Source organism: Cygnus atratus, chromosome 4 (genome assembly GCF_013377495.2).
Source record: "Cygnus atratus isolate AKBS03 ecotype Queensland, Australia chromosome 4, CAtr_DNAZoo_HiC_assembly, whole genome shotgun sequence".
Taxonomy (NCBI): Eukaryota; Metazoa; Chordata; class Aves; order Anseriformes; family Anatidae; genus Cygnus; species Cygnus atratus.
Window position 1 is genome coordinate 4,574,338 of NC_066365.1, and position 27,098 is coordinate 4,601,435.

Sequence of the window (27,098 nt, forward strand, 5' to 3'; positions counted from 1 at the left end):
ACCCCAGACAGTTTTCTATGGGAGGTTTAGCCATACTAGGCCAGAAGCAACTTCTGAAAATACTGACACCAAGAGATGCTTATGATATTTCAGGGTCAGCCTTCCCTTAAAGCTCCAAACTTGGTATAAGCAAATAATTTCCTTCTTTTTGTTTCAAGTTCTTCTTTGTAAGATATCTGTTAGTCCTACTTTCCCTTCTGTACAAATACTCTCACTGTGTTAATGGAGGGGATTTTTTTATTTTTATTTCTTAAGAAAAACAACCCCCTCCCCCCAAAAAAAGCACCACCCACTGTGCACCATCCAGATCACCCTGATATTGCATCCACGGCCTTAGACAGAAATGAAAGAAATGGTTGCAACTTACTCTATAGCAATTTCCTGAAGCACTGAGAATCCACTAAAACACTTAGCATCTTTTAGCAGAACCCTCTTTGCAATCAGTAGAAGATTTCTCCTGACTTTGGATTGTATTGTATTAGGGCATGAATGTTGTTAAATGCGGCCGAGGTGAATTTTGATCTCCCTGCCACTAAGAGGAGCTTTGCCATTTCATCAGTGCGGGCAGCAGGACTTTATTATAAAGTATCAAGTGCACTGTTATTTTAATAGTTTTAAGTAGTACCCCCCTGTTGAGAGTTGCCATAGATTAACAACTTGTTCATAACAAGTCTTGGTTCCCCTTGTGTGATCTAACCCACGTTGTTAAGGTACCTATATTAACATTCAGCCTGTGTTTACGTGCCAAGCCTTTCAGCAATTTATTTAAAAGTTAACAGGCTTACATGTTTCTTCTTAGGGCCCACCAGGACCACCGGGACCCCAAGGGCTGCAAGGTCCAAAGGTGATCTTCCTTATTTTACCCACTGTACTTTAAGAGTGGAGGTATTTTCTATTTCTCTCACTGATGTGTGCACACATGTACCTGGAGCTTTCCGGTATAGTATACTTACCTGTAATTTTTTAGAATATGGCAGGCTTCAAGCTTTGCACCCTGGCAATTTGAAATGTAGCCTTTCAGAGCAGGTGCTTTGATTTGTTGCCACACACAGATGCTCAGTTGAGAATCAGCAAAATTAATTGGTACTGAAACAGGGCAGAAGCATCTTTCCTCTGGATCTGCACTAGGGCTGATCCTCAGGACTTCTGCTGCAGAGTATCCTGTGTATTTGCAAAACGTAGCCACACAACCAGCCAGTCTCTCCTGTACATTGCTTCTGCCTGGGTGGGAGTGAGGCAGGCAAAATGGTGTGTGCAAGGAGCTGCTTGGCCACACTACAAGTGCATGTAAATGCAGCTTTTATATTACAGGGATGCCCACCCAAATAAACACAATATTTTCTAGTCTCTGTAAAAATTAAAACATGCACATGTGGGCAGGAGTCTGGCTGCAAATCCAAGCCTGCTAACCCCACCTGGCTGAGGCTGTGCTTAGTACCAGAACTGTTAGTGAGCAGCCCACACAGAGACAATGAATACCATATGCTGCACTGTTCTATAAAATTTAATAAATTTGCCTACACTTAAAAAAAAAAAAGAAGAAAAAAAAAGAAAAACAACACCACACAAGTGCTGTAAGCAGTGCAACCCTTATATTGTTTTTACATTAGTTGGGATAATTCTCCTATTTCTTAAATTCTGAATTTGTCATTTCTTCTGTCAGTGGCTCTAAGCTCTTCCAATAGCAGATACATGTTTCTTCAGCAACAATACTATTCATTTGAATTTTATGCTTTATCCATGGTATCATGTATAAATACATCACATTATAAATGTTAATTGTTCTGAGAAATCATAAGAAACCAGATCCTATCTTCTACGTAAAAACCGGTAATGGAATACACAGTTAAGCGTGCAGGAATGGATTTCTACATTAGGCTGTACTCAGCACAAAGCATTTCTGCAGCCTAGAGTGTGCTGTAAAACACAGAGGAGTTGAACTGGGGCATATGCTGTCTTCCTTCATCTGGATGATCATTCCCATTCAAAATTAATGACATAAAGCAGAATTCAAACTTACGGGAGTTTGTTTTCAATATTATAATCTATCCCCATCAATATAAGTTGCTCCCATGGAGGACGCTATTCAGGGACCAGTGCAAAGGGCAATGTTGTGAATGTGAACTCCTTCCCTGGGTGATTTATATTAGCCAGGGAAAGACCACATTAACTATCTTCCAGCCCTACATATATCAAGGACCATGATTCCATATTTATTTCAGTAACTGACAAAGTTCCCAATGTACTGAGTTTTCTTCAGCAGCCTCTTGAGGTTTCTTCTTTTTTCTTTCTTTCTTGCATATTTTTCTGATCTTTATACAACCCAAAGTTTACGTACTGGCCTAATCAGCAGGGCTATTTATTCAATGTCACATGCAGGTATTGTATATATGGTGTTCTCTGGTTTTGTTGTTGTTAATTATGACTATTTATTGATCTCAGACATTATTGATTAATTTAGTTAATTTAGCACTGTTGTTTCCATTAATGTCTGGGACAATCAGGGAATAATATTTCAATTCCACTTTACCTTTTGCAGGGTGAACCAGGATCCCCAGGAGTTCCAGGAGTTGATGGGGAGCAGGTAAACCACATAGACTGGTTCATGTGAACAACCATGGCATATTTCAGGGGATTATTTCTTTGATCCCAAATTGTATCTTAGATTACATAATCTTATGATCATTATCATGTTGCTGCACAACCTGTGGTCGCCTAACGGTTGTGTTGCTACACATTAATAACAAAGTCCAACTCACAAAATGATTTATTCTGTTTGTTAGGATCAAAACTAGTATTCTGTCAATTTATCTGTTTTTACAAATAACTTGCTGAATAAATATGCATTTTAGGGTCCTAAAGGATCAAAAGGAGATATGGGTGAACCCGGAATGCCTGGAGAAAAGGGAGGAATTGGACTTCCTGGCTTGCCAGTGAGTATGAAAAAAAAAAATTAATTTTAGCTAAAATACTTGTATTTTGAATCTCTTCCACTATCATGAACTTAAAACAGTGCTGATAAATTGCAGATTAGGAGAGAAGGCACAGGGAAGAAAAATTCTGAGATTGTTCTGCATCTATCCTAGGAGGAGGTGTAACATTTTCAGAAATTCTCATTCTATTTATGGTCAAACAAAATACTGCTCTGGAAAGACAGAAATTAGTTGGCATGCTGATCAGATTTGCATCTCTCTTTTAATAGTTGTAATATATAAGACAACTTGGGCAAACGTAGATTTGGTAAAGTTCAGGAGAAAGGAAATGTTTTGAACAGTTGTCAGGATGAATTTCAGATGAATTGTGAAGAATTTTAAATTGAGGAGAGAGAGAAAATACATAAATATTCATAAGCTGTATTATTCCTCTATGTATATGTATACAAATGAAATTTCTCATTAAAAATAAAAACAGTTCCAAAAACATATCCATAGTACAATATATCATGAATTGAGTGCAACTGAAGGACTTCTCAAAAATACCTTGCCGCAACTGATAGCTGCCAACATAAAAGCATACCTTTACATTTGTTAACAGTTATTACTGGAGACATCAAAATTGAAAACAACAACAAGAACAAAAACACAACTATATGTGTGTTGTATTATTATTTCCATAAAATTAAGATTTTATTAAACAAATTATTGTTTCTATATTGGTTACTAATAAGATTAAAACTGTTTATAAATGCTGTTTTATTGAATGGTTTTGTAGGGAGCCAATGGTATGAAAGGTGAAAAAGGAGATGCTGGTTTGCCTGGTGCCCAAGGCCCTTCAGTAAGTCTCAGTGTATTGTTGCAGTGGACATAGTAGTCCAGAAATGGTTCTCTAGCCTTTAAATCTGAAGAACATTTCATATTCAAGGCTGATCTTTCCTGATATTCTTGATGGTTCCTGTGCTGGAAATTTCGTAATATTTTTGTTCGTTATGTAATTAGAGTCCCTGCTCTTTTCAAAATAAAAGGCCTTCTGGTCATAGAGCTAAATAGGGTTTAAGAAATGCCACAGATTTAGTTCTTTTCAGTTCTATTCCCTCATAAACAACAGTCCTGCTCAGTTCAGTGAAAGCCTTCTGGTTCTGTAATCAAAGATAAATGCTTTGCAAGATAAGAAAAAACGATAAATCTAATAAAAACAAAAACCAAATCTATCTCAACACCTTGTATTCCGCAGACCTAAGAAAGTCCAGTGAGAACTAGACTAGACTGGCTTCAGTGATGTCAGGAGGAATGTGACATGCAACCAAAGATAAAAGCTTTCTTGATATCACTGGCCACAGTATCAAATTGTTAGAGGGGGAAGTTCTGATCTTGCAGATATCTGTTCCTAATTTTATGCATACTTCCTGCATAATTTTCTGTATAATTTTAATGGAATTAATACACCTGTGAAAATGTGTTGTTATTCTGTGCTTGTCCACTTGTGAGTAACATTATTCACATATGTAAGTTTTCCAGGACCAGCTATCTTCTTGATTTTCAAATCATTGTAAAGGCATTTAAAACAAACAAACAAACAACAAACAAATTAAAACAATACCCTTGTGATATGAATGAGTAACATTATCAGAGCACAGTAAGTTAACTACCTTGTCTATGGTGACATGCACTGAGTATTTGGAAACATAGCTCTGAGGAATGAAAGAGGTTACCCTCTGTCATCACAGGACACTGGGAACCCTGTATCTCTTCAGTGTCTGAGTCTCCTTCTCTGAAATGAAAATAATCTGTTACAAATTAATTTGCTAACTCATTCACCTTGTTCTGCTTGATTTCTCTCAAAAGAAGGCCTTCCATTTTCAGGAGACTCCACAGACAGTAGAATCTCTCTGTCTTGCATTTGAAAGCTTCTTTTGTCGTAACTGTTATCGCAAGCAGTCTGTGGAGCAGAGGGGCTTAGCATCAGACTGGAGACCTGTTTTAGCATCCCTGCTCCCACCTTGCAGGTTACAATAACAGCCCTTTGGGGTTAAATCCAGGGAGAGAGGTGATACTGAACTGTAAACGTCATCGTGAAATTCTCTGCCATGGATTTGTTAGGAATACAGAAAAACAGCACAAAATATGCATGCACTAAATGCTGAGCAACTTGATTACCTCTTTTAATGACTTCAGGGAATTCTTGGAACAAGTGGGCTAAGTAGAATAAAAGGAGAGACAAAGGGCAGTCTTGAAAATGTGCCAAACCCTAGCTTGAATTGTTTAGTAACTTTTTTCCATTCATCATTATCTGAGAGGAATAAACTCACGCATCAGCTTCTTCCGCTCCCGTAGATTATGTAGTATAGAGATAGCTAAGGAGTACGTATCATAAAATATAAAAAGTTCAAGCTCGGTACCACTTTAGAGATGGTTTTTCCCCATGGTGTTCTGAAGTATATCTTAAAGCCTAGGAGCAAGAATCAGGAGACAGGCGTCTTGCCATATGGCACAGGCAGTTCTACACTTCAGGTACCCTGTCTTTCAAATCAAAATAATTCCCATTCCTAAAACCCTTTCTAGATATGCTATCGTGCACTGTTGCATTGCTGTGTTTCTAAGTGCTCGCCAACAGAAGAAGGATCAGTCTGAGTTTTGGTATTTGTGGGGGAGTTCTTTACTGTGCATGATTTAATGTTGTTGTTTATCTGTAGATCATAGGACCACCTGGACCACCAGGGCCACATGGTCCTCCAGGCCCCATGGTAAGTCTGGGAGGAAGAGAGGGGCTGGGAAGGTTTTAAACCCTCTTCTCATTTTAATGCCTACTTAACTGAAGTGCTTTGAGAGTATACGACCATCAGAGAGGGACCTAATTTAGGACCTTTTCTACATGTCTTAAAGTTCTTATGAAGTGAAGAAACAAATTGCACCTGCCTATGCTGGTGTAAACATGCTAGTGGTCTGGTTTATTCTCTAAATCAGGTGTTTACAGTTGCTTTATTGGCAGCTGCATTTCATTTGCAAGGACAAAAATACAGATGCAATTTGCACCCATATAGAGAAGCAAACTCTTTTAAAAACTTGTGGCGTGTTTTTGTAATTGAACACGGTATCTTTATTTTCAGGGACCTCATGGTCTGCCTGGCCCAAAGGTAAATTAATGGCTGTCTTGAATAGACGTGCTCTTGATGTCTGTGAAGTGCCGTGCTTTGTTCTTTAATGAATGCAGCAATGTTTTGTCTGATCTCTCATTTAATAAATGTTTCTGATATTCTTAAACCTTAAAGCAGAGTTTAATATTGACAGATAGCTTAAAAGATTTTAAATTTTCTGTGATTTCTTCTTGTTAGTATTTCTTCTGAACATTGGCTGAAATCTGATTCTCTTAAGGGTAACTGTGGTGCGGCACTAAAGTAGTTTCCCATTTGTGGGCAAGTTACCATTCCAATTGCAATTGGAGTTACTTTTGAATGTAGAAGTGTGATATTCACTCAGCAAATGAAGTCAGATAAACGCTTCTTCCTTTATGATCTCTTGCCTGTCCTTCTTCTTCCAGTATGAAAACTTTCTTTCATGCCATGTACTTTTCTGACCAGTTCCTTCACACATTACACAAGTTCCCTGCCACAATCTTATATGTGTATCTTCTTGTTTTCCAACCTAGAATCCCTGATTGGGCAGGTTTTCAATAATATTTGAATGTTTTATACAGCATAGTACATGAAGATACATTGTAAGGACTCTATAAGCATTCATTAGAGCTAGTGTTGCTATCGAGCATGATCATTTTAATCATTATGGCTCCCTAATCACATACAACTTCCCCCCAAAAAATAAGAAGAGGAGGGTTTTTTCATTTAGTTTTTAGTGTGTTCTTTTTTAAGGTGTGAGACAGAAAATCTTCACAGGCTTGACTCGTTATGAGACTGTTTGTATTACCTTGGCACAAGAAGCTAGAGTCATAAATCATTTTTTGAAGTCAGATCTGTTCCACCAGACCTGCCTTACCTCAGGCTTTTGGCCTGACACCCAGGCTTTTCTGAGATTTCTCAGGTCTGTTTCCAAACTTTCAGCATTTTCGGTGCTACTGCTCTGAAAGTCACATTGAGTCAAATGGAAGAGGAATGAAGAAACGGCTACTTAGGGCGCAAAGTCAGTAGATGTCTGGAGTTACTTAAGGCAGCAGACTAGATTCTATTCTGAATTTTATTTTAAATGTATATGATATAATGTAACATAATACATCAAAGGGAAGCCAAGGAACAAGTCCATGGGGAGCAGCCCGTATGAAAAATGCACATATTTCTGTTTCCCAAAAGAGGCAGGCACGGTCAATACCCTTTTTGACTGGGCAGCCCTCATGCTGGCATAGTTTTTTGTGATGTGAGAATGATTTATTAGTAATCACATGCCCACCATTATCCTCTTACTAATGTTTAATGTAATAGCCTATGCATAATTTAACAATCACAACAAGACAAGTGACATTTCTTATGTTGGTTAAACCTCTCTATATGAGAACAGAAACTATAAACCTCGAAAACAGCATCATGTTGTATAATGTATACTGCTGCTTTTAATTTGTTTCTGTTTAATTATATATGCTTAAAGGTTTAAAATATCTTTATACGAGATTTTGCTGCAAATTCCAGTTTGGAATAATACAGCTTCCTTACAAAACATACTTTTCAGGAGATCCCACTGTAAAGCCTTAAGTTTTGAGGCTTGTTTTTCAGAAAGTTTTCTTTCAGTTTGAATTACCTGTATGGGGTGGATTGTGGGATTTGAGGAAATTCCACAAAACCCTGAAACTCACACTTAATTCAAATTACCTAAAGATAGTGATAATTATTAGGAAAAGAATCAAAAGATTCTGTTACTCATAAGTTTCTGGTAGATTTTTTCACAGAGACTTGAAATCTCCAGCAGATACCTCCCAGGTATCTTGGCACAAGACTGTAGCTGCATGTAGATTGCCAGCAGGCCAAGAAGGTTGAATTTTTGTCCTTGTTTTAAACTGGAATTTGCGGCTGTTTCTGAGACTGGCTTCTTCTATCCCGCTTAAACACCCGTTATAGCACCAAAAAATTGGCATTTATACTTTTACGTTTAGGGTGAACCAGGGTTAAATGGTCTTAAAGGATTGAAGGGTGAACCAGGTCAAAAGGGTGACAGAGGGCCCCTTGGTCTTCCAGTAAGTAAAAAACCCCAAACCTATTCAATCTCAGTACAAGTCACAAACTTCTCTTTCTATTTTCGATGAACAACTCTGGTTTACTCAAAAGCACACATACCATGATAGAGCAGAGTATCAGTCTTGTTTTGTTCTACTCAGAATCTGTGCAATTGTCTGAAGTAATGTCCTGTAACACCCAGTGCTGTCAGGTTTATTTTATGTGTCAGTTGAAAGTGTTCAGTGTCATAAGGATGCCATCAACCCCATTACATTAATCATTTTGTTATTTAAGTGTTGTATGGTGTTTGCGTTGAATAGGGAATCTTCCTGTCTTCCCCACATCTTCAGTTATTATTTCTCTGCACTTCTGCAGGAAAAAAATGGAGAGGTCTAACTAAGCAAAGTTAAAAATTGGCTTAGGGAGTTATTTTTTTTTTTCCCCTAATTCATTAGGAGTGCTGGATTCTTCCTTTTGCCTTGTTCTTGGAAGTGAAGGTCCTAAAAAACAACATATTTTTTCATGGAAATGTTATGGTTCTTAAAATATAGGTTGACAAAAAGAGAAAATACTTTTGCGCTTACTTTGTGTATTTGAAAGCACGCTAAAAAAAAAAAAAAAAAAAAAAAAAAAAACTTCATTTTTTCCACATGGAAAGTGCTCATTTCTAATTTTTTAAGCATGAGGATTGCTCCATGTGATCACATTGCTAGTCGTAAAACGGAAAGAGATTTAGTTGACCCAAAGAGACCAAAACCCCTCCGATGAATATTTTCAAGAATTATGTACAGGGCCTCTGGACAAGGTGAAAATTCTCACTGATTTTGACAAAACTGACTATTTTTCAAGTTGTCAGTTCCAGCTGTGGAAAGAGGGAACTTTGGAGATCTGATCCAAAGAAAATTTGAAAGGTCTGATCCCTTGAAAATTGCTAAGACAAGTGTTTGGGCTCTTCCAGAAGTGTTTGTTTTAACCCGGAGCAAAATGCTCCTTTACTTTTTCAACTTATACAGACCTTATCATACTCCTCCTCCTTACTTTTCCTAAATGTCATTTTATAGAGCAAAGTCAAAATGTTTGATTTTTCTAAAAGTGGCTCATCTTCACCATTAGTGAATTATGTCTTTCTCTTTTTCTTTTTTTTATTTTATTTTTTTTTTAATTTTTTGGGGCCCAGCTTTATTCCCTATGCCTCAGCTATCCAAGTAGTTTTGGCCCTCTTAGTCCCAGCACTGTTGGGATGCTGGGACAGCCGAGCAGATCCTTCACAGCTGTTATTCGCATAAAATCCACCAGAGGTCCTCCCGTCCCCAAGGATGCTGAAGTCGGTAGCCCTCAGAGCCGGCTGCTACCCACTCACCAGCCCGAGGCTGAGCTCTGAGCTGGAAGAGCATTGGGAAAACAGGAAACCTGCTTGTCTCCCGGGCTCCTGGAAATGAATGATGCCACTGTAGTCAGGATCCAGACTCTGTTAGCTGCATAATGCACTATTCTTGCACTTAAATACTTCCTCTCACTATTAACATACATTTTTCTTTGTGTAGTAGAGTATGCAGTATTGTCATAATTTACAAATTGGAAAGTAAGCAAGTAAATTACAAAGTAAATATTTGTGTGTTAAGTCTCAAAAACACCCTAACATCTGGTGTTTGTAGCATTTGTGTAGCCTCACACTTATTCTGGTCAATTGTACCACGATGGGAAGGCAAGGGCAGGTCAGTGATGTTGCACTGATATCAGAACAGATTCAGGCTCTTGATGTTTTATGTGAATTTTTAACTAACATGCTGTAGTAACGTGACACCCATTCCAGAACCCTGTCACAACTTGTACTGTACGTTTGAATTATGTTTATTCATCAGCACCACTTACTAATCTCACGTTCTTGTCATCCGTGTTATACCCATCATCCATGCTTCCACCTAACCACACAGGGAGCATCTGGCTTAGACGGAAAGCCAGGACCCCGGGTGAGTCCCTCGTCTTTCTGTGTCACTCTTCGTTACCGAGTCCATGTGCTTTCCAGCTGGCCACACTCTCTCAAGGCATGGAGGAATGAAGGCCAAATGTCGCAGGCATTTTCCGTGCCGGATCACAGGGGGCTGCCTGCAGACTCTTGGGGCAATGTGTGGGGGAAGGAGAATGCAAGTATGTGCAGAAAGAGCTCTGAATCTTACAAAGACAGTTTGGTTTTCATTTTTGGTTGGAGAACTGCTGCAAAGCCTGTGCTGGTTGGGGCACTTATTTTCCTGAGAAGGGTCAGGGATTTGTTTTACACAGGAAAACATATTTGTTTTGTGCTAATATGGAATCAGCAAAATGGATGCAGATGTGCTGGGGTCGCACCACAGGCATTCTTATATTTAAAATAAATGTTAAATTATTTGTTTCTTATCATGATAAAGAAGTGGATAAAGTGAAAGAAGGATAGAGTTATGTATCTGAAGGTTTCTGTAAATCTGCCGTTGATCACTGCAACGGGTATATCCACCTTGTAGGTGGACATTTCAATTTACAAAATCAGTGCTTAATAATGAATATTGTTTGAACTTTCAAATTCTACTGGCCAAATTTCTTTCAATAAATTTAAACTCTTTGTATGACTTCCATGAATAAAGTCAAATCCAACTAGAAAATAGATGGGTTACTATCTAACATAAGAGCTTACAACGTAGCGTTTTGAAAGCCAAATGGATTTGTTTGCCCAGGTCCCAGCACAATTCAGTCTGCATTTTCGACTGGTGAAGGCTGGTTCCATGTTAGTTCTTGGCTAGAAGACAGCTATTAAAACTAAAGACTTGTGAGAACAGGACCTCTCTCTTACCTCTTGGTTTCCTTTCACAGGGTGTAGATGGCCCAGTTGGTCCCCATGGCCCTGCAGGTCCTAAAGGAGATAGAGTAAGTATAATCTCTGTGGGCTTTTCTTTATGAAGAATGTGCCACAATAGTAAAATATCATACGGCTACTTATAGTGTGCCTAGATGTTACTAAACAGAACACTATTTCATAATAGAAAGATCAACCCAGAACTATATATGCATTCAAGTTACATGCACATTTATCCATGTAAGCATTGATTTTATAACTCATTAACTTTAGAAGAACTGGCATTTTGTGATTACTAATTGGTAAGAAGCTTACAGGACTTTTAAGTTTACAGTGCTATGCAGAACATATATATTTTTTTTTTAATTTCATCAATTAGTATAAATAATTTGAGAGAACAAACTGGAAGTTAGTGTGATCTGTGATATATATATATATATATATGAAATGGTTAAAACCAACACCAAAAAAAAAAAAATCAAAAAAACCACTGAGTATTCCTGAGGTATTTGCACTTAAGTTTTCTATCTTGAAAACAATTTTTAGCCTCTATAAAGTTTTTGTTTGTTTGTTTGTTTGTTTTTTAAGCATGGAAGTTAGGAACCCTCCTCTATTTAATTTGAAATATTCACAGTAAATTTTCTCCAATTGAGATAGGATAGAGTCCCTAATCTTCAACCATGAGGCTGTCATCTTTAACAATACTGCCATGAACTTGTACAACAAAAAAAGATGATACCTTATACTAACTAAAACTTCCAAGGATTTCCCAGCCCAGACTCATGTCTCTTTGAATTTCTCAGTTTAACAAAACAGCTGTGCTAAAACAACTTCAGACTTGATGCACTGGGGACACAGCCATATGGCTCAGGTCCAGTTAACATTAGCAGCAGTAAAATAAAGATGTATGTGATGTGAGCATTCATTTCTATAGAGCTGTTTGTTGAAAAATAAATACAAGACATGCAATGCAGTCCAAAATAGGAACAGTAGCCTGTAGTTAACACTCAGGCTAGTTCATGGTTAGTCTGAAGGACTAGGGCTTTATTTATTTATTTATTTATTTTTCTTTTTTTCTTTTTTTTTTCCTAGGGGATTACAGATTCAAGTTTTTCTTTTTTTCAGCTAGGACATAACTTTTTTCTATCAACTCTGTGTAAAGATGGCTGAAAACCATATTCAGCATTTCAGAAAATGCTTGAGATGAAATATATATATAGAAGTATATAGAAATACTGTGCATTTTGTTCTTGCATTATGAGCTTTTATTGTGAAGGATGTTCCTGTTTCTGGTTGAAATTCCTTTCAAAAACAATGCACTATGATATGTGCTATTCTTCTAATGTATTGAGAATAACTATAATTGTTCTTCCTCATGAAGTATCCAAGGTCATAATAATTCATACTGCTGGATCTAGAATCAGCCTTATCATAGCTGCTGAAAAGTTGTATTTAGAAAGGAGCTCAGAGCTGCTGAAATGTAAATCAGTTCAGTAATTCCATATACACCGAGGGACAGATTTACAAAAATACAGAAACTAAGGTGTGGAAGAAATTCCTGAGCATCCACCATTTTCTGTGCAGCTGAATGAATGGGAGGAAATTCACAAGAAAGATGGAAGAATTTTTTTCCAAGCAGTCAACTACCAAGATTATTGCTGTAATTGTTTATTTAATAATTTAATACTGTTTGGGAAGAGGAGTTTTTCACAGAATAGTTATCTAACAGTTGGCTGGTGTTGGTATATGTCTTGTTATCTAAATAACAAATCATAACATTTTTAATAGAGTCTTACAATTGCATTTGTAACTGTTGAGCTTGTTTATGTGAAAGCAGGGGGAGAATGTTTTTGCCTGTAGATTTCAGACTTTACCTTTTAATTAAAAGTTGTGCACAATGCCACCACTCTGTCGCTGGACTGGATCACATTTTGTCCATGCTGATAAGAAAAACTTTGGACCAATATTAACCTAGAAGGGCACTAATGAATGTAAAGCTGAAACATAACCTCATTATATCCAAAATATAACCACATTCTTAAGGCCACATTATTTAAAATTTGGAAAGACAATCTCACTTTAAGAGAATACTTGTAACTGTACATTTATGTCTCTTTAAAAGTTGAGGAAAAGAAAGTGTAATTAAACTAAAACCTAATGATTTCTTCAGTAGAAACCGTGGTTTCATTGTTGCATAGGCAACATTTGTGCAATTATGAATTACTCATCTTAGGTAGAACAGACCTGTACAAAGTAGGGATTCTTGGTTTCTTTCAAATTTAGCTTTTTAATTAAGATAGAAAACATCAGTCAGTCCTTTATGCAAAACTTATTTAAATGGTGAAAAACTGGACTATGGAAATAGTGAATGTCGCTATAAGATAGGAAACCATGGATTTTAGAACAAATGTCCTATTACTCACTGTACGAGCCTAGCCATGCAATTTTCTCTCTCAGCCTTGAACTGTTCATTGATTATTAAAAGCAAACGCAGGATTTAACATTTCATTAAGGCTGATACTGGTGAACATTTCAATACTCTGTGTGTTTGTGTATTTCTCCTGGTAGAAAGAAAAATGGTGGTTAACAATTTGAATTGTTATCATGTATTTTAGACCAGTGTCTTTCAGCCCTTAAGAAATTTTTCAGCTATTGAAAAATTGAAAAATATCATTTTGCTAGGTGCTTAGTCAGCTTTTACTGAGGCCGTCTTCATTAGATGAAGGAGTTGATTGTAATAGGTCTCAGGGTCTGGCTTTGCACCTGTTCATCTCATTTGTATATTGCCCTGGGAGTAAATAAAGAACATTGGTAAACAGACAAACCTCTTGAACTGCAACCAGTGAAAGGGGATGTGTAAAACTGAAGTGTACTGACAGGCAGAATGTGTATTCAACTTCCTGTCAGTCTATAAGAAGCTGAAAGAAACAAAATTAATGTAATTCTAATTTTGGGAAACACCTGCCTGGATGGCAAAGACTTGTTTTTGAGTTTGCATTTAGCTCTCAGACATATAGCCTATGCAAGGCTGTCATCACTGCACAAGTTCTGCACTGGGAGGAAGAATGCATTCTTTTAAATTTGGTTAAAATGTTTGTCACCATGATAATGGCATGAAATCTCCATCAATCGTAATGGAGACACCAGTTATGCAGTTTTATTCCTGTAAACCGTATTTACCCATCAAGTCAAGAGACTGAATTGAAATAGGAGGCAAAACACAAGCCTATGGTTTCTGTTCTTTGGGCATTGATGAATTCTCTCATGAAAAGATCTTAAAACTTTTTCTGAACTTTGCAAATATCTATTTCCCTGAAGGAAATACTTTCTTCTGAGTGCTAAGGGCAGTATGCCTATGACAATTCATCGATCTTCTATAATCCATAAACATTCAGGACCTCATTTGATATTCCAGACACGTCTCAGCATGTGCTTTGGATTGGAGGCAAAAACTGTGAGATACAGTTCTCTGAATGTACTCTTACGTAACAGATGACATTATTTCCCTAGACCGATATGCTAAGCATTCAGTATTTTTATGTCTACCATATGTTTAGCAGTGTTATAGGCCTGCCTTGTGAGGACTTTGTACAGTCATCTTTGCTGTTTAAGACTGAAAAAAAAAAAAAAGATACTTAACTAGTCTTGACGTATTTCAAGTATCAATCAAAGGATTTTGTAGCTGTTATATACATAGGTCAGCACATTAGTTTCTTCTCAGCAGAAAGTTTTACAGCTGCAAAGGAATTTATTGTTTTGTAAATCAGCTGTTACTTCCCCACGCCTCCTATTGCTCTGCAAGGACATCCAGCCTCAGTGCTGCTCAGAATCGGCTGGAGGTTAAAAGCATAAAAAAAAATCAGGCATTACACATCTGATCTCCTCCTCTAAAGTGAGTATAGACAGCATCAATCTCCATAAAAATATAAAGTATCTAAAAACAATCAAATGTCGGTTTCTCTGACCAGCTCCTTATTGTAGTGATTATTTAACAACTGGTTCAGATGCTCGGTTTATTCTGGTGCCTACATTTTTGTATTATCCAGTCAATACAATCTAGATTTAGCAGCCAGTTTTTAGAGATGTGAGGGACTTGGCTGTGCAGATGGTCAGCACTATTAATTAGGCACATCTACATCACTGCCTTGTGCTTTTAATAGTAAAGAATAGAGTAATGAATTAATAATGAGTAGTAAATAACTTTGATTTTTAAAGGTCTTGTATACGTGATTATCTCAAGAGCTAAAGTGAGGCAATTGCTAGGACGGAGCACAACACTTTGGTGTGACAGAAGCCTTGCACAAAAGCTTGTGGTAGGTTATGTTAAGGAAGGGAGGCACGCCCAGTGCTCACACTTACATGGGCTAATGTCAGCCAGCTCAGGAAACTTTGCTCCATTGCCAATCAGAATGATCTGTCGGAGAGCACAGATGATTAATGCTGGCAACTTGAAATCTGTCATCTTGAAATTTCATTTCATTTGGAAAAGTTTGGTCTATGTTATATCCCAAAATGATTTTCATAACATCCCTCTAGAAGCTGGAAAATCTTCCATGGATTTTAGTGCTGAATTAGATCAAACTTCTGGAGTAGTCTACTTGTTTTCCCTGAATATCAATGCAGTTTTGATGTAATAAAACACTGTATTTACATCTCTAATCTAGAATCCAATAGAGCAGTTAATAACACATCATGCTGAGTGGGATAATCTCCACAATGTCACCGGTAATAGCATTGCCTGATTAAATACAAGCTTTGATTGACACGTTTTTTCTCATCACTGTGTCACATCTCAGTGTTGTGCTGGAGCTTGATGCAGTATTATCCTCAGTTTTCATTGGATTTTTACTGAGTGCAATGTTGCAGCTGTTACAAGCTTAATATTGAAATCAGTGCAAGTCATTTGGAAAAATATTTTCAGTCACTAACTCATTTGAAAACAAATATCTTATGCCCAGAAAGTCATTTTGCTTAGGAAGTAATACATGCCTCCTCCCCGCCCCCTGAATCATTTGTTGGATATTTTTTACTCAGAAGATTTGGGAATGCATAAACTTTAAGACAAAGAAAGCACTTTGTAGAGTCACTTCTGTATAAGCTAGACAGTGTTTTTGTTTAGTTGTTCTGTAATCTTTTCTTAGGGTGAAAAGGGAACAGTAGGTGACCCTGGACCCAGAGGACCGTATGGCTTGCCTGTAAGTTGCATGTAGTTTTTACACATTGCTCTTTTCAACACTCCTTGATTAAACTGTGTATTTTATGACTGCTTTTGACCTAGCAATACAACTAGTTTGAAAAAACAAACATAGATAATAATTCCTGACAATGCAAGATCACTGGCCTGTATCGCAGACTTCGTTTCCTACTCAGGCATGCATGTGATTATGCAAAAGTAATGAAACAGACCAGCCACAAAGCAGCAAGGGAAAGGAAAAAGAATTCTAAGTGCTCCTCTATCTGCAGCTTGTGGTCTTGGCTGTCAGGGGACTGTGCAAGAGTGGCAGGAATTTGGGATGAAATGTGAAAAAATGTGATTGTCTTAGTCTCTTGTTTGGATTTCCTTTCTGCAAGGCTCCTTTGCCATTGTATTTTTATATTTTTTTTGACACTTCAGAGACAACAGGTTTGTTTTCATTTCTGTGTGTTGTGCTCAGAAGCACTTTGAGAAGTTCATTGGTGGATCATTCATGTGTGGAGATGGTATACTTTAAACCATTTCAGTCCTGAAGTATGAGTAAGAACTTCCTTTGGCTGAATGAGGATAGCCTCACTAAGATCAGTCAACTTACTTTGCGGATGACTGGGCCAGCTGTGTATATGTATGTATTCTGTATGCTGACAGAAGCAAAGCTGCATCAACGTGCTGTGCCAACAGAACCAGCCTCTGTGAGAAACTTGCAATGCTTCCATACCCTCTCCAGTCTAATTTGTTTGAGCCAAAATTAAGTTGAATACAGGCTTGTGATTTCATTGGATGCATTTAATTGGATCAAGAGTCAATGACTAAGAGACAGATTCAGGCTCTGTGGAATGCTGGACTAACTTGCAGTGCATATTTATTTGAGGGTCATTTTTGTAAGTTAAATTCGATATTAAAAATATATATATATATATATATGTTTCCTCTTTGGGAACTATTTTTAGCCCACTCCTGGAACCCGCATACAATCAACAGCAAAATTTTACAGTCAAGTTATCAGTTCCCGGAAATGTTAAACACTGATGGATGTGTCCTTCACTAATTGCAATGCTATGTGTACAGTCTTAGCAATGTGTGATACCACTGCACAGAGTGGACGCAGAAGTGGGGCATTAAGTTGGCCTTTTGGTATCAAAGCTTAGGGACACTAATGTAGTTTATATGGTTCTTTGGCAGGGCAAAGATGGCGAGCCTGGCCTTGATGTAAGTAATATGTATGACCAGTACACTCATGATGGTAGGTAAGCTTCTCTCAGGAAACAGCTTACAGTGTGTAACACATTTGTTTCCATTTAGTGTGCATGCAGTATCTACAGAGAGTGTACTAAATGCTGCATTTGCTCTCTCCCTATGACAAAGAGAGCAAAGAATGTGCAATGTACATCCCTTGTCTACCCGTCCCACCAGACATAGTTCTTAGTAATACAAGTAGTTGCTCCTTTGGAAGTCGATAGGCTGAAAAACTGCACTTGGTAAGAGAACACTTCCACAGTCAGACCTGTGGCTCACTTGGAGCAGAGCAATGAGTCACTAACATTTACGTAAATTTAGCACTAATTAAAGAGAACAATTCCATAACTGCCAAGTGATGCATTTCAAAGTATAGGCCCTTTCTTTGGGTTCAAGACTTGCTGAAAGCCTTTCTCTCCTGTCCTCCACCAAAATTCCTAATTTGGAGGAGTCTTTTCCAAAAGCTACATTTGCTACATAGCATGGACTATTGCCATTTCGAGTGATATAATTTCTTTCCGTCACTGGCAAAATGACTGCCAAACACCATGACTTGCTTCACATGCTCTCATGCATGCATGCGTATGCATACATCACATGTACAAACAACGCATGTAGTGAAGTCACCTTTTTGTACATTTTCCAAGAGTATTTGAAAGCTTAGCCTGCATGTGAGTAGAAGTCAACCTATCTTTGTCCCTTTTTTTTTTTTATAGGGTTTCCCTGGTCCTCGAGGAGAAAAGGGTGATATAGGAGAAAAGGGAGAAAAGGTGACCACAATGTTATTAACTGTTGTTTGATTCCTTAGCCTAGTCAGTTCTGCTGTCCTTATTCAATGAATTGTCCCATTAAACCTGCTCTTTGTTTTTATTGTGTGCCAAAAGGCAGCTCACAGATACATGCTAAACAAAATCCTGTCTTAGAAAGACCATGAAAATTTATGCACAGAACTAGTACTATTGCCATGTGCCAAAGCACAGTTTGTTTTTAGGCTTACTTTCTTCCATTCCTCCTATGCTTGTTGAAAATCCTTGTCAGCCTGAAATTTTTAATGCTGCCCTCACTGAAAGGAGTCATTTCAGTAGTATGGAAGACACTAGGTCTGAGCCTTGGCAGTATTCCAGTAACTTCTGACCCCAGCGTACTATGTCTGTACACACATGTCCAATACCAAATGGCTAGGGACAGGGAATGTCTGAAAGTTTAATTTGTGGCAGTGGCTTGCTTATATTTAAGAGAAGTTCTCAGTGATACTTGTGGATTGAAATTAAATCTTACACTACTCTTCTGGTAAACCAACCAGACAGTGAAATTAACAGAAACAGCCTAATAACATTTTGGCCGTCCAGACACAGTGGCATGGAAATGTGTTCAGTATAGTGCAATTTAGGACTAAATACATGCAGAGCAAGCTCGTGAGCAAATCTCCAGTATTTCTAATCAACACAGAGCCTCCTTCTTAAGCTTCCTTCCAGTTGCTAAAACTTGGAATTTTTACTCACACCAAGCCCCTTAATCTAAAATTCCATATACACAGCAGGTGATTTTCCTAGTCAGACAACTATTTTGGCCTAGATGACACACACCAAGTTATACTCAGTCTACATTCCCTCCAGGAATCTTAGACAGGAAGCAGAGGAAAGAAGTCCTTGTGGCTGTTCTTCTCCCTCACTTAATACCATCAGGCAAAACAGTTCCTAAAAAAGGCATCAGTGAGAATACTATGAAATGTGTCCGTCCCTTCTGCCCCCATTACACTGCTTCTTTGGAGCTCAGAGATCACTGTAAGGTACCAGTCTTGGAGAACAACTGTTTCTTGTGCTCTATGAATTTTGTAAAGGCAGTGGCTGACCTGGCAGAGGAACCACAGTGAATGGTGAGCTGTTGCTTGCTGTCAAAGACTTTGGGTCTATCTGTCACAAGTGAATCTCTGCCTTATAAATTGTCAGAACATTCAAAAAATTAGAAGGCAAAGAAAAGTCTTTCTCAGTGAAAAGACAGGGAAGATTTAGCTGCAGCCTCTTGAAGAGAGCTTCCGTTGCACACTTTTGACACATTTTTGGCAGAAATGAGGGAATACTTTGTCTGGCAAGTAAACATTTCAGTAGAAACTCCTTAGCTTAGCATCAGTAGTTCCTTTTCCAACTGGAAGGCTGACTCTCAAAAGACCCAAAGTAATGCAAGTAATAAAAACTTTCATTGTGATATATTTTCTCAGTTCTTCAGGTTTTCCTTATATAAATTACTAATTATCTATGACCATATTGGTGTAACAAAACCTGGTTCAGTTTACATGCTGAAGATCTAGCTCATGATTTCTTGGTTTTTAAATACTGTTTACAATATTGGCTGTTATACTGACTTCAAACAAGTTGAGATTAGCAAATTTCTAGTTAGGTAACTTAATTCAAGTTGCATCACAAAAATTCATGTCTTTACTAGCAAGCTGTTGAGAGACAGCAACGTTTGTTTTTTCACAGATATGCCTTGATGGGCAGCAAGTAAATAGTTACTTTGGTTTTGAGATTGAATCATAAACTGATTTTTATTTTAGCCTGTTGGTAGTTCTACAGTGAAACCAAGTCAGTGTTTACATCATAATGTCTGCTTAACTTGGCTGTAAAAAAAAAAAAAAAAAAGTTCCAGCTGCAATTACTCATAGAAAATTATAGTCCAGGAGCACTCAGCACAAAAGGATTTATACAACTGGTTTTGTATTTTCAAGTTGTATGAATATAAGTTAATTTCTTAAAAATAATTTCTTAAATACTACATTCTTCTTTAGTAAAGAAGATTTAGAAAATCACTAAAAGAGGTTAGTGGTTCAAATTCCACTTTTTTCAACTTTCCTACACTCAAAAAGGAATAACCTTTAAAAAAGGATGGAGACTGTGTTGTGTGGGGAGGGAGGGAAGCAAGCCCTGATCCCAAATGTGCAGCTGTCTCTTGATATAAAGGGTGTCAGAGGAGTACTGAGGTATCACCAGAGTGGCTGGGAGGGCATCATCCTTTTCCTTCTACCCTCAGCAGTGATAAAGCTCTGCACGTGAGGACTGGAGATTGTTCCAGGTACACCTGTCTTAAAAAAGTGCCATATATTGGTATTTCTCTAAGCAGTGAGGAAGGACAGGAAGGAAACTATTTTATTTTTTTTTGATTCTTCATCAGCACAATTCTTCATGCTTCCTATCTCCTGTGGAGCTCTATAGTCCAGGGTAAGGAGGTGAAGATTACTGGAGAAGAGCTCAGACCATGGAAAAACTAGCAAAGTCTTCAGCAATCTCAGACCACTCTCTACACAGATGATTGCTGCTTTGGTTCAAATAGGACCATAGATTTGCCCTGCAAAACTGGAAGTTTAACTAGTTACCTGCTGACTTGTAACACAGCAAATTAAAGAAATACAGGTCCTAAAGACGTAAAAGAGACTCAGAAATCAAACTGTACTGTCTGTTCTTACAATCATTTTTGGACTATGTCCATGCTATGTGCTTAGCTCTACTCTTGGTAAACATGTTTGTGTTACATCGAGCACAAATAACATGAGATTTGACCCTGAAACTGTTGGGCTTCTGTGCTATACTGCCATGCTTGTAGGTTTAAGATGAAAGCTTATCCAACTTACACTTCCTGACTTGTGATTTTTTTTTTTTTTACATCAGTCTTATAATTTGGTACAGAAGGGTAATGTTTGGGTTGCTTTTTTTCCTAAACACTATCCTGCAACTTTTTGGCACACAGAAAAGATAGACTAGGAACTTTGTTCCTATCGCATCAAGAGCGCAGTATGCTTTGTTCATGGAATATACTTTTTTTCATTTGATTGTGCTACGTATGTAGAATGCTACGATGTAGAATGAATAATGTGTTTTTATTATGTCCTATTTAAATATAATATAGCTTTTTTATTATTATTATTTGTGTAAAAAGTTTTTTTCTCTGTTAATGAATTCAGTCTTTCTGTGCTGGTGTGGAACTAGTTAAACATCTGTTTGCTATACTTCACCGAAACCTGTCTGCCTCTCCAAAGGAGCATTCCTTCCTTCTCCTTTTACCTTCATCCCTCACAATTCCTCTGTCTTTTTTACCCTTTTCCTCACAAATTAAATCCTCCCAGTAGCCACAACCTCGCTTGCTGGTTCTCCAATGTCATACTAATTTTCCTATGACTATTTTTCCCCATTTCTTTGTGATATTCCTGATTTACTCATCCTTCCTATCCTATTTTTTACAAACCTAGCCCAATTTGTTTATTTTTTTAATGGAACCTTTTTTGATTTTTGTGAAATTGAGAGCAAGCCTGAAACTCATTTACCATTGTGATCAACTGGTGTGAAATCAATTAGAAAATGAACTCTCCAAACATTTTATACTGCTTGAAGGTGGGGTTATCTTTGCAGGTGCCTTCGTTGAGGGGATTTGACTCATTTCCATTAGTAATTAAAGCAACAGAAGTTTTACATTTAAAAAGAAAACTCAGTTCAAACTCAAGAGACTGAGTACAGTAAAGTAAGTAGATGAAATGTCTGCTGTAGAGAGAACATTTAAATGGAACCATTAAATAAATATTGTTTAAATATTAGGATATTTAAATAAACAAAAGCTAATTATCGCTTTTGACTAGTTTATGGTATCAAGACATTATGAACTCATTGAAAGTGTCATAGCACCTCTCCATCAAGCAGTTTGGATGTTTTGATCCCTGTAACAGGGTTTGAAATGAAGGGTCCCATTGTATTTGGAGTGATACAATTGCACCCTCAGTGATGTCAGCAAGGTTTCTGTGGATTTTTTGTCCCAACCTCTTACCAGAGTGCAGAAGGTCAATTCAGCAAAGTATGTGCTGGGCCAAGTGCACCCTTGACGCAACACCATAAAGCCTGACGGAATTTTGCCAGAAACTGTCCACCCCTGCAAAGCATCCATCCCCCAAGTCTTTTTCAGAGAAACGATGCTGATGTACTCTGCTCTTGCAAAGTTGCTTCTGACTAGTGACAGATCTTCTGAGGAAGCTGCCAAACCCAGCTTGGCATGCATGTGTACTTCAGAGCTGTCACTTACAACAAATAGGAGACCTCTAATTTTGGACTATGGATTGGAGGGATTTGCAGATTTGCCTCTATCTCAAGAAATCAGTGATTTCAAGCCCTGTTGTAGGATTCAAAACATTCATGATACTGATATAAGATACCAACACAAACTAATACCAACTGATTGCAGTTCTTGTTTGTGATCATACAATTTATTTTTCCACATAATGCACCATCCAAACCAGAACACAGTGGTAAGTGTCCTTTCAGCTCTCCATTGGCTTAAAAAAAGGAAAACCCAAACTTTTAAACCAATCTTTCTTGAATTTTTTTCCAAAAGCATAAAACGTGTTTTATCCAAACCATTGTATCCACAGGGGGAAAAGGGAAAGAAAGGCAAAAAGGGGCCTAAAGGGGAGAAAGGAGAACAGGGTGCTCCTGGATTAGATGCACCTTGCCCATTGGTACGTTTCACTTGTGTATTGGACGGTCGATTGTCCTGCTGTAGACCGATGGAATAAGAAATGAGGGGAGAGGAACAAGCACCAGCTAGTGTGTCACCTGTTGCCCTTTGTTAATGCAGCCTTATCTCAAGATCTGGAAATTATGGAGCAGAGTTGGTATTTCAGCCTCCTAATTTAGTTTAAAGCACTTAAAGACTCAAGACTTGAGAACAAGATTTGGTTGTTTCTTTCATTATTTTCTGCCAAACGTTGAAAAAGAACCGAATTCAGTGTGGGCCAGGGTCAGTGCTCGCACAGATTGAAACCACACCACTGCTGTAAGCTTGCTCCTCTTGCCTCTCTATTGTTATTTGTTCACTCCATCTAAGTCAATACTGAAGGCATTTCCTTGACAGTAACATTGCAAGTTAATCTTTACAAACAGGGATTCCGTGGAATTAAGGGGGAAAAAGGGGAGCCAGGCCAGCCTGGCCTGGATGGGCTGGATGCCCCTTGCCAATTGGTACAGTATTTCTCTTTCCTACCAACCCTGCATGTGGTTCCTTTGTTTGTAGTCAGCCGTTCTCAATGTAAAGTAATGTTTTTTTCTGGGCTGACTTTACGTTATTCACATAACACATGCATGTGCATGAATAAACCAGCTGCTTCAGTGATCATAACTGTAATGAAAAAACACACATTTTTGTTGACACTTCAAACCTAACTCTCAGCAGTTTGCTCCCACATTACATGGCAATTTATAAGTTCGTGTCCTTCCTACATTTTCCCTGAGAACCGTTTGTTTGTTATTTTCCTCCCAAAATGCCTATTGCCTTACTTACCCTGAACCCAAGTCTTCGTAGAACCCCAGCACAATCACCACTTCTAATCAAGTCTGATGACTTCTGTCTGCACTGGCTCAGTTTTTCACCCTAGCCCATCCCAGAGCTACTCTGCACCCTGGACTTCCTTTCAAATCGATGTAGTCATGGGTGCGTGTTTTCAGGATTTGGCCAAAATCATGTACATGAGATTCATGTAAAGAATGAGATAAATGTTATTTCTGAAAATCAACTCATATGTTTCCAGTAAGCAAAGCTGGAGCCTGCTCTCACAGACCCTACACAAGCAAAAACTTTGGTGTCTGGTCTGTTCATCAAACAGTATTCAAAAGGATTTGGAAATGAAAAGCTTACCTGAAGTTTGTAAGAAGATAACAGTCTGCAGCCCAAACCCTCACTGTCTTTGTTATTTAACGTCTTCAATTTAATGGTCTCACCCTTGGAACTTACCTTCCTGGAATACACAGAACACTCCCCACTCTATGTTAGCATGAATTCAAGTTCCCACCTATACTAAAATTCTACTCGTTGACCCTCTCCCTTGTACCAATCTGGCAACACTGATTTAGTGGCAAAGTAAGTTTAAATTTTTTTCCATTTAATAATAAAACCAACAACCACCACCGACAAAAAAACAGTACTACATACACATTTTCTAAAGAAGTAAGGATGATTTTTTTAATTGTTCACAGTAAAATCTGCATGTTCTGATACTGTTTGTTGGTTAAGCACGGTTCTCTAAGATGAATGTTAAATTAAGTAGAATTTATTTCAACTATAGCACTTCTAATTTAAAGTCAGTGGATTTTAATCTTAAATATATAGTCCATTAAGATTAGTCCATAGCCCATTTCGTTTGCTTCCACTTAATGGTAACCATATCTCATATATTTTGTTGGGGATAATCAAGCATGCTTTTGTAATTTAAAAATGTTTCTGTCTCTTTATTATCATTTATATCTGGAGGTTCGCTAGCAATTGTTAATGAATGAAAGTTATTTCATTCATACGTAATTACCAGAATAAGCTACTAAGCAAACAAGCATGGGTTCTTGCTTTAGGCAGTAGGCCATTCCCATCAGATTACATGCAAGCACATACAAAAATGCTCATTAATCACTATCTTCACAGGTAAATCCATGTAAGAAGCATTACTATTCTTTAGTCTTAAAAAGGAAAAAAAAAAAGTCAAGACCTGAACTTTTTTGCTGATCATGTGTAGTCTAGTAACATGGTATGTGCTGAGTATGTAACTCTTTGATGGGTAGGCCCTTTATAGCTATGTAACTTGGAATTAGTTCCATGAAAACCTGCTTAACCAAGGTCAAAAGTTGGATCTGATCTCTCTGCGTGTATAGTAATGTGTGAATGTAGGGTGGTGACAGAAAAGAAATGGCATGACACTAGCATAAGAATGAATTAGATGGGCATACTGTCCAAGCGATGGCATAACGTTGCTGGACTGCCCTGTTCCCAGCATTGCTTTCTTCTGCTCTGTCACTCAGAACTGTGTTCAGGGTGTTAAGACTTTGCTGCTTCATTCAAAAGCTAAGAATGAAAGGGAACAGAAAAGATCATCACTGAATTTGAGTCTTGCTATCTTATCACTGGATTAACTTTGTACTAGGGGCCCATAAAATGCAATACCCTCCAGATAAAAGTGATATTTTTTTGCTTATCAATCTTGTACATTCAGCTACAGATTGTTGTGAATGACAGATTATATTTTAAAAAAACAAGTAGCCTAAGCTCTAACAGCAATGGGAAAGTGATTAAGATGTGATTAGATATACACTTGTAATGCTTTAGGAAAATACATCTTTATAGCACAGAGGTGTGTAGGTACTTACAGTTCACCTTGAGAACAAGAGAGATTAAGTTAGGAACTGGTAGCTACCTATGAGATAAAAAGGCTGTTCTAAACAAATACAGATGGAAGGCTATGCTATCAGATCTAACTATGCTCTTTTTATTTTTCTCCTCCCTTTGAAACAGGGTCCTGATGGCTTACCCATGCCTGGCTGTTGGCAAAAGGTAGGATGGGCAGAGTTTTTCTTCCCAGGGGAAGTACGCCCTTGGCACACAGAAAACCCTGTCACAGTCATACTGAACAACACATTAGAGCCTCTTAGACATCTTGATGTATGCAGCAATGCAAAATAAGATCTCTCCATGACAGTAGTTGATGTCATGAGATTGTAAAGTATGTAGAAGTAATAACTCATTGAGGCAGTATTTTAGAAACAGCTGGCATTAGATTTCTAGGAAGTCCAAAACTTGACTCTTCTATATGAAGAGCCACACATCCTTCAGTGTCTGCACATGGTCACTGCTTCCCACTCTTAAAATCTTGTGGAAATGATATTTTTACCAAGTACTGATACTGATCTATTATGGTGCTATTTTCCTGGGATATATCAAAGAATGGTGCATCCTGCCCATTTCTGCCTTACCTTTCTATTCACCACATTCTCCTGATTGTTGTGTTTTATACTAATATTAATTATATAATTAATAACATTACTTTTATACTAACGTTAATGTCAGTGGCATCGTTATTTTAATGAAGATTTAACCTGGGCAGTGCTAGATTTAAAAGCATAGTATTCAGAGTAAAGCTGTAGGTGGAGTGATACTGGTATATAATACACGAGAAAAAAAATAAAGCGTAAGTGAAATTGTTTATCTCTGAAGAGTAGCTGGTGCTGAGGTAATAAATGATGTGTATTTGCAATTGTGCCATATCTATGTATTTGGAATAGAAGTCCGAAATACCGATTTACTAACCTGATCAATCTGTATCTCTTTTTGTCTCTGCAGTGATGAATCTAACCTTACAAGCATGAAGTTGTGTATATAGTGCTCCACTTTTTGTATTTATAGTTGAAAACTGAAAATTTGATTTTACAAGTCTGAGAGATGTTTACATGTAGCTGCTTCTACTTGTTTGCAATAGTCCATGTGTACATCTTTTTTCACTTACATCTGCAGTTAGATGGTATAAAACTGCAGGATGAACCTGCAAAGATTCTCTCTCTAGAGATACCTATACAGTGATCAATAATAGAAATCTGATTATTTCTGTAAATTCTTACGTTTTGGCTTGTGGACCTGCATGGACAATGAGTGCCATGAACTAGTTTACATGAAATTGTGACCAAATAAGAGCTAAATGTTATGAAATGTACTGTACCAGCTGCCATTGGAGTTTACTGACTTGGCTTCCATGTCCATCTTACACACTTCACTGAACCATGCCACCGCATCTGCTTGTACAGACTAAAAGCATGAGTTTGTGTGTCAAACCTGCTTGTTGTGTGATCACATCACATGCTAAATGGCTGCTCACGGTGACCTTTGATTCCAGCTTCTGAATTGTTTCTTTTTGTCATCTCAAGGGAGTCACACCATGGCTTATTGCTAAAAAGAGATAA

The 27,098-nt window shown here is 37.7% G+C and overlaps 1 protein-coding gene across 1 annotated transcript in view; it reads left to right on the top strand.

Moving 5' to 3' along the window:
• Window positions 1–27,098, top strand: part of COL25A1 (collagen type XXV alpha 1 chain) — a 301,264-nt gene extending 274,166 nt beyond the window's left edge. Inside the window, exons 23-35 of the mRNA XM_035543627.1 lie at window positions 800–844; window positions 2,540–2,584; window positions 2,853–2,933; window positions 3,712–3,774; window positions 5,630–5,680; window positions 6,044–6,070; window positions 10,027–10,062; window positions 10,937–10,990; window positions 16,061–16,114; window positions 18,066–18,119; window positions 23,268–23,345; window positions 25,660–25,698; window positions 27,063–27,098. Of these exons, the coding sequence (XP_035399520.1) occupies window positions 800–844; window positions 2,540–2,584; window positions 2,853–2,933; window positions 3,712–3,774; window positions 5,630–5,680; window positions 6,044–6,070; window positions 10,027–10,062; window positions 10,937–10,990; window positions 16,061–16,114; window positions 18,066–18,119; window positions 23,268–23,345; window positions 25,660–25,698; window positions 27,063–27,098 (663 nt within the window). The remainder of the gene's footprint in view (window positions 1–799; window positions 845–2,539; window positions 2,585–2,852; window positions 2,934–3,711; window positions 3,775–5,629; window positions 5,681–6,043; window positions 6,071–10,026; window positions 10,063–10,936; window positions 10,991–16,060; window positions 16,115–18,065; window positions 18,120–23,267; window positions 23,346–25,659; window positions 25,699–27,062) is intronic.